Here is an 8,142-nt window from a genome sequence, read left to right as displayed (position 1 = left end):
GTCCCTGCCCATGGCAAGGAGTGAATGGGATGGGCTGCCCTGGCAGGGGGATGAAAGGCCCCTGCAGGTTTTACCAGGGCTCCATTGCTGAGCCTCTGTGTGATGCTGATAAAGCTCCAAAGTTCTGGACTAGGATCCTTGCAGCTCCTTATCCCAAAAACACAGCAAAAAAAGGCATTGCAATAATCCCACTGGCTGGCAACAAGAGCTTGGAGAAGCAAACATGAATTTTTAAGATTTACCTTCAAACTCAGCCCAGGGCACAGCCTGGTCCTTCTCACCACGGCAGGGACTGTCACCTCCCGGGCCACCCCGAGCCCAGAGCAATGCCTGGAGATATCCAGGCAGGTTTACTGATGCTCATCCCTCCTGTATTAACAGGAAATCTTAATTTCTCTCTGCCACGGGGTGTTTCCAGGCTGGCAGCTCCTTCCTTCCACCTTCCTGGGTCTCTATAATTATTTACGTGTGGGCTGTGTTTACTGGCAATTAAATGGTTCAGTGGCTCCGAGACATCAGTCTCCTCTTAACATGTTGTCTGCCAGATTGCTTCCTGCCGGCAGTCCCTGTGGGACGGGGAATTCTGCCGAGCCCTCCGGGGCTGCCTGTGGATGGGAGGGAGCAGCTGGCAGAGCTCCCCCCCCCTCCCGGAAAAATAACGCTCTGGCAGAGCAGGTTTGGAATTTGGAGCCAAGGGGAGGGGATGAGGTTGTGTTAAACACCGTGAAACCAGGCGGATCCGAGCCCTGGGAGAGCAGAGGGGTGGGCAGGGGTGGGCTGTGCAGGAGCATCCCAGCCTGGAGCAGGGAATGGAGGGATGTGACAGCCTGGGATGGGGCCGTGCAGAGACTCTGTGCCTTTGCAGCTCCATCCTGTCAGTGCCGGGAATTTGCTGCCGGAGCCAGTCCTGGCTCCAAGGAGCTCTTTGTGAGCTCTCAGCAGGGAAGAGTCCCCAGTCCTGCTTTCCCAACAGGACTCTGCCACAAACCAGATGTTTTTGTGGCCACCCAGAGCATCTCCAGCTCCTCATCCCCAGCGGCTGCTGCTCGGTTCCTTCCGATCCCCCAGCCCCAAAACACCCCCCAGCCCTAGAGTGCCTCCCTCAATCCCACAGAACAACTTGATTCTGGATGGGGCTTGGAGCAACCTGGGCTAGTGGAAGGTGCCCCTGCCCATGGCAGGGGGTGGAACTGGATGATTTTTGAGGTCCTTTCCCACCCAGATCACTCTGGGATTCTCCCCAAAGTCGGGCTCGCTGGGCTCTCATCAGCTCCACTTGGACTTGCTAATGATCAGGCAGTGGGATGGGGGTGTGGGATGAGTAAACAGCATGGGGATCCAGATATTTATATGTATTTGTTGTGGTTTTACATTTTAAATCTCAAGCCTTTGCTGTTTCCCCCTGCCCAGCCCTTTCCCGGGTTAGAAACAGGCCTGGATTGCCACAATTCCACCCCTCTGCCAGCAGGAGATCCGAGCCCTTGCCCAGCCACACTCTTTATCCTTTACTCCTCACTCTGGCACCTTAGAAGTCCCTCAGCAGGGGTTTCCTCAGGCACCTGCATGTTGCTGCTGGTTCCCACCCCCCTGTTTCCCTCCTCACCTGATGCTCCCCAATAAACAGGATTTTGCTGGTTGCTGGAAGCTTTTCCCAAGCCCTCGGTGCTTCCAGGAGTGCAGAAGGATGCGTTTAAGCCCTGAAGTGCCCTGTTGTTCCCCATTCCAAGCTCCCACCAGCAAATAGCACTCACCAGAGCCACGGAAAGGTGCAGTTCCCATGTTGACCCTGGGCCTCACTGCAGAGCTCAGCGAGGATAAACCCTGATGGGGATTTATTTTAGTCCCTCTCGTAACTCAGCAAGGATTCTGTGGCTCCCATTAGCACTTTGGGGAGGTATAAAGCAAATTCCTCAAGTTTCTTGCCTGGAAATCACGTTAAGATTTGCTAAAAGCAACAGAAGATGCAGTTTATAATTCTGGGTCTGCAAAGGAAAAGCTTTTGGTGAGTTTAAATCCCAAAGTGGTTTTTTTCCCCCAAAGAAAAGGAAGCCACCATTGCTTTATAGGCAAATGGAAAACAGACTTGGAAAATGCCCTGACACGGAGAAGAGGTTGGATATAACCAAGGCAGGAGACTCCTGCCTGTTACCTGAGACAGGATTCCAGCTTTGGTTCCCAACCCCGCTACAGATGTCCTTTGGGATCCCAAATGTGGGGGGCAGCCCTGCTGAACTTGGTGGCACCAGCGCTGCAGGGGGAGCAGCTGAGGTTCTGCAGAACCTTCCCACCCGACCGCGACATTTCGGATTTCTCCTCTTTTAACCCAAAGGACCGACTGCCAAGGATAAGGCTATCCAAGGAAAACCCCGTGGAGGCACGTGGGCCCTGGCAGAAGGTGCGTGACCGACAGGTGTGTCCCCTCCTCCTTCCCGCTGGCGCTGGGCCTGGGGATATTTTGCTCGAGATGCGACTTCCATTATTTCCATGGCAACCATCCTTTGTCGGGGCTCAAGACGCGGAGGTTTTTTAACTACTCCCCGTTTGCCAATTCAAGCCCCAGAAGGACGCGGGGAAGTTCTCATTCACATGCAAAACAGCCGCGATAGAAGCCGAGGGGTGCGGCGGAGGGGGCACCGCTCGGGCTCTTCACCTCGGCCTTCCTCCTTTCCGAGGTTTACAGGGGGAAGGAGCCCCGTCCAGGGACACTCTGGGATCCACCACACGTGTGGGTGTGTTGGGGCACAGTTCTGTCAAACCCACCCATGGCAGCAGATGGACCTTGATGAGCTTTAAGGTCCCTTCCAAGCCAAACCATTCCATGATTCTGTGAATGCCAAAATATCTCTACACACAACAGATCCACTGGAGACATTGTCCTTTGGCTCCACGTTTGTACCTGAGCTGCTGTGAATCCCCTCCTCCCTGCTCCCGCAGCCATCCCCTCTTACCCTGTGCTCCAGAGGATGGCTGGATCCTGCTCCCACCTCCAGCACCTGCTGGCAGCTGTGGAATGTCCTCCTGATTTATTCTACCCTGGAGAAACACCTGACAAAGGAAAGAAATGATACAGCTGCCGAGGGAAGTGACTTTTATTTTTCTTCCTGCTTGTCCAAAGCTTCCTTGGGGAATTGTGCCATTGGCCATGGATAAAGCGAAGCCCCAGTGATGGAAACCTGATGGATTTCTCATTTTTGCTGACTTACAGACAAACTTCTGCAAGGTTCCACCTGCATTAAAATCCTCCTTACCAGAGGGTAAAAGGAGGTGGGAGTCCATTTGCTTTATTTAAAGAGAAAAAAGCGACCAGTGCTATCCAGAAAACGAGTGAGAGAGTCAGAGAAAAGCAAAATCCTTCTGTGCACAATAAATTAGATTAAAGGGACAAGAGACTGAAATTTAATATAGGGAACAGAAGTTGCAGCAGATAAACAAACAAGCAGCATAAACCTTGAAAACTACTGAGAAATAAACATTTAATTAAAAACCCAATCACCAAACGAGCAGGAAATGTTCCTTCAGCTTCCCAGAAGCACAGATAGTGAAGTCTCACAGGCTTATTCCTAGTTAGGGAGACCCTGGATGTCAGGTTTAATTACAGCTCAGCACCACCCCCCCATCAGCATCTGTTTCATGAAAAAAACCCGATTCCCAGCTGGATCTGGTGCCTGTGGCTGGAGGACAGGAGAGATCTCCAGCTCTTCCAGCACCAGGCACCAAAACCCCCGAGGACAGACAGGAATGTTGCACAAGGAGAGCGAAGCCAATTTCTTACCCATTTTTGTCCAGGATTGGTGGCTGCAGATTCAGGACACAGCCAGGACCTCAAATCCATGAATGCAGCAGTCCTTGCTCTCATGCCCAGCCATGATCCCTCTTATGAAAGGTAAAAATCCCTCAGCCCAAACTGCCCTGGGCTACTCAATCCAACAGTGGGTTTGGATATGGCTCCAGGCCCTTCTTCCGGACAGTTTTACAAATCCCAAAGGAAACACCTTAAAAAGGGGGAAGGACAATTAAGAGGTGAATCCCAGGAAGCCACCAGCTCCATAACCCATCCCTGCCACTTTGTACCAACTCCACAGCAGTGAGGAGCCCCTTTGGCTGCTTTTCATCCCATTTCCCCGTGTCCCGTCTCAGCGTTCAGCTCCGATGTGTCCCTTCTCCATTTGTTACTGCCGCTCTGGCAATTAAAACACTAATTAATCCCAACAGCAATAGCCAATTCATCACACCTCCACGAGGGGCAGAGGCCTCTCCAAGAACACAAATAATCCCAAGGAAAGGCACTCGCAGGGTAATTCATATAAAAACTTTATTAGAAACGAGGACACGGCCTCCCAGGAACAATATCCCGTGTTATATCCCGAACTTGTACAATTTCAGAGCCATAATTAAATACAAGAGCTACAAAAAGGGTGTGCACAGCTATAAAAGGAAGGAGAACTAATCCCCAAAATGCCATTGTTTCAAACACGGCCGGGGAAAGGATTTTTCTACGGTGGTTTCCACGCAGGGCCCACGAGGCTGTGAGCTGGCATGATGCCCGTGGGATTTGGTTTCTATCCTAAGGACCAGGATGGGGTTTGGTCTTATCCCAAGTCTGTATTGCTTTAATTCAAAGGGAAGAGCAGAGTGTCATGGTTTGAGATTGCATCTGATACGTGATGCTGGTTAAACAGTTGTACTTTCAAACCTTAAAATCACACAGAAAAGGAGAATTATCCTATCCCTAGTTATATTTTGATGGTAAATAATAATAATAATTATCAATAATAATAATAATAATAAAACCCAGAGGTACTACTGACACAGAAAAAAAAAAAAGACCAGCCTCATTTAAGCACCATCTACAATGAGAAAACAAAAGATAAATGGGGCCTGGTTTATAAAATAACCTTTTTTTTTTTCTACTTATACCCAAACCCCATCTGCTGCCTGACCCAGGACCAGTTTAACAGCGCGGATTTTTAGTGCATCAACTGCCATGTTATGATTTCAACTCAACCACACACCACTTCATATAAAACATGGGAAAGGAGGAAAAAATACTTAAAATATATGAATTTCTCAGGTTCCTTACGCGTGTTTTCCACGTTGTGCCATAAAAAAATGGATTTGGAGCAAGATAAGAGATACAAAAGCTACTGTGCTCGAGTCAGCAGCGAATGTACACGGGAGAGTCAGAGCCGTACAAAAAGTATCCTAAATAGCAAAGGCAATATAGAATATTTCATATAAAACAGGGTTTGCAAAGTATAAAATTGGGAAACAATGCATAGAAGAGCGCGTTTCACACAGCGGCAACGGCTGTGCTAGCGAATCCTTGCAGCCGAGGCGGGATTCCCACCGGAATCACTGCCTGCAGAACTCGCTGGTGATGTTGGGGAGGGGGTAGGCGAAGAGGGAGAAGTCCAGGATGTACTTTGGGAGGAGCTCCTTGATGAGCCGGCGCTGGGTGTTGCACAGGTAGTAGTGGAGCGTCTGGGCCGTGACGGGCTTGTACCAGGCCTGGCGCTCCGGGAAGCGGATGAAGGAGGGCGCCTGGATGCGCTCCAGGACGTGGTCGGCGTCGTCGCGCAGCCGCTCGTAGGAGCCGATGAAGTCGTACCTGACGGCGCAGGGCTGGCACAGGTTGTAGATGGGCATCCAGTGCTCGTTCATCCGCTCCACGTCCTCGTCCAGCAGGTACCGGAGGAACTCGGAGAAGGTCACGTCGTCGCCCGCCGAGTTGCCGCCGTTCTTGCGGTACCTCCGGACGATCTCCACGCCGTACTTCTGCTGGTACTCCTTGATCTCCCCGAACTTGTTCCGGTAGGCCGAGAGCAGCCTCTCCATGGGGTTCCGCACGAAGAGGAACTTGTAGTAGTGCTTCAGGCGGTAGCTGATCTCCTCGGGCTTCATGTCCCCCAGGAACACCAGGTCGCTCTTGTGGTCCATCTTCCCCTGCACGTCCACGCTCTCCAGCGCCCCGTCCAGCACCTTCAGGATGCGCTTCCAGTTGGAGCAGGCCACCTTGGGCACGTAGCAGTAGAGGAAGCGGTACTTGTCGCTGACCAGGAGGTGCCGGAGCAGGGTGCGGCGCTGCCCGGCCGGCAGGTCCCACACGGTGCGGGGCATGGAGCGCTGCCCGCACAGCGCGCGGATCGTGCGGTTCCGGGTGTCCCGCAGCACCTCCAGCTCCAGCCCCGGCCCCGCGGGAGGCTCCCGGCGGGACGGCGCGCCCCCGGGCGGGTGCTGGCGGCGGCGGACCCGACCTGTGCGGGTGCCGCGCTGGATCATTGAGGGCAGCCCGCTGGAGGCCAGGATTGGGACGCGCCGACATCAGCATGGGAGGGCAGCAGCGCCGCGCCTCGAGCCTGAGCGCGCCCGGGCTGCGCGGCCGGCGGGACCCGGCGGGGCTCGGCGGGGCCGGGGGCGCGGGGGCGCATGGCCGGGGGGCTCCCGCCGAGCCGGCCCGGCCTCGGGGGTCCGGCCCGCGGGGTCAGCGCGGGGCGGCCGCGCTGACCGGAGCGGGGCGGCTTGAGGACGGAGGAGGCGGGACCGCCCGCGCTGCGACCGCCCCGCCCGGGGCCGGGGCGGGGAGAGGGGAGTCACTGAATCCCGGAATATTTGGGGCGGGAGGGGTCCTAAACACCGTCCAGTCCCAGCCCCTGCTGCGGGCAGGGACACCTTCCACCGGCCCAGCTTGCTCCAAGCAATATCCGATCTGGACTTGGACACTGCCAGGGATGGGGCAGCCACAGCTTCTCTGGGCAACCTGTGCCAGGGCCTCCCCACCCTCACAGAGAAGGATTTCTTCCCTGTATCCATCCCAAATGCCCCCTTCTTTCAGTTTGAAGCCATTCCCCCTCGTCCTGTCACTCCAGCCCCTTGTCCCAAGTCCCTCTCCAGCTCTCCTGGAGCCCCTTTAAGCACTGCAAGGGGCTCTAAAGTCTCCCTGGAGCCATCTCTTCTCTGGGCTGAACACCCCCAGCTGTCCCAGCCTGTCTCCAGAGCAGAGCTGCTCCAGCCCTCTAATCACAAGAATCCCAGAATTATTTAGGTTGGAAAACAGCTCCAAGATCATCAAGTCCAACCTGTGCCCGATCCTCACCTTGTCCCCAGCCCAGAGCACTGAGTGCCACATCCAGTCGTTCCTTGAACACCTCCAGGGAGTGGTGACTCCACAACCTCCCTGGGCAGCCCCTGCCAATGTGTGATCACCCTCTCTGTGAAGAACTTCTTCCCAATGTCCAACCTAAACCTCCCCTGGCACAGCCCAAGGCTGTGTCCTCTTGTCCTCTCCCTTATTCCCTGGGAGAGGGAACCTGGCAGAGCCAAACCCCCCCCATCTGCCCCCTTCTGTCAGGGAGTTGCAGAGAGCGAGAAGGTCCCCCCTGAGCCTCTTTTTCTCCAGGCTGAGCCCCCCCAGCTCTCTCAGCTGCTCCTCATAGCACTGACTCCCACTAACCATCCCTCTGGAGCGAGCCCAGAGCCACCCATGGGATCCCCACCAGCACCCCGTGATAACGGATGGGTTTTGCAATACCAGGCCAAACCAACCATAATTAGTCATCGTGCCACACTTTATAATATTCTCTAATTCTGTAATCCCTGCACAGGTTTAGCACCTGGAGGAGGAGCAGACACCCGTTACCTGCAGAGCCGAGGACGCTGTGCCACCACCTGAGAGCCAAAGGACGGGATTTTCCAACACTTTGTTTGGGCATTTCCCCCGAACCACCTCTTTGAATGACTGCAGCTGTTCCACCACCTCTGCTTAAGGCAAAGCACTAACCTGGCCGTCAGGATGCCATTTCCTCATCCAGCAGAAATCATTCCACGCTGCCATTGTTCTCCCTGTTTTCCTTCAATGAGTTTTCCGAGCGTACCACGGGGCCTGGGCTCTCAACCAGCCTTGCAGGGACTCTCTGTCAGGAGCTTTTTTAACATCAAGAGAAAACCAGCTTCCACTTACTTTCCTTTGATCAAAAGCCAAGAGCGTTTTGTCAGCCAAGGCAGACAAAGCCCTTGGAGTGCAGTGCCAGAGCCTGCAGCTACATTATTTCACATTTCCCAGTTTTATTTGGATGTAAATACAGCTTTAGCTCTAAGAGGACACGGATATCCTACCCTGCCACCAGCAAAGCTGCACACACGAGG

General features: G+C 54.1%; 1 protein-coding gene across 1 annotated transcript; it reads right to left on the bottom strand.

Annotated features, from left to right (window-relative positions):
* Window positions 1-4,294: 4,294 nt before the first annotated feature.
* CHST14 (carbohydrate sulfotransferase 14) lies at window positions 4,295-6,279 on the bottom strand. Its single transcript, XM_025896170.2, has one exon. It carries the CDS (start codon window positions 6,277-6,279, stop codon window positions 5,353-5,355), a length of 927 nt encoding a protein of 308 aa, XP_025751955.1. The 3' UTR covers window positions 4,295-5,352.
* Between the last annotated feature and the right edge of the window lie 1,863 nt (window positions 6,280-8,142).

Source organism: Manacus vitellinus, unplaced genomic scaffold, assembly GCF_001715985.3.
Source record: "Manacus vitellinus isolate BGI_N305 unplaced genomic scaffold, ASM171598v3 scaffold_63_pilon, whole genome shotgun sequence".
Classification (NCBI taxonomy): Eukaryota; Metazoa; Chordata; class Aves; order Passeriformes; family Pipridae; genus Manacus; species Manacus vitellinus.
This window is presented reverse-complemented; position numbering and strand designations above follow the sequence as displayed.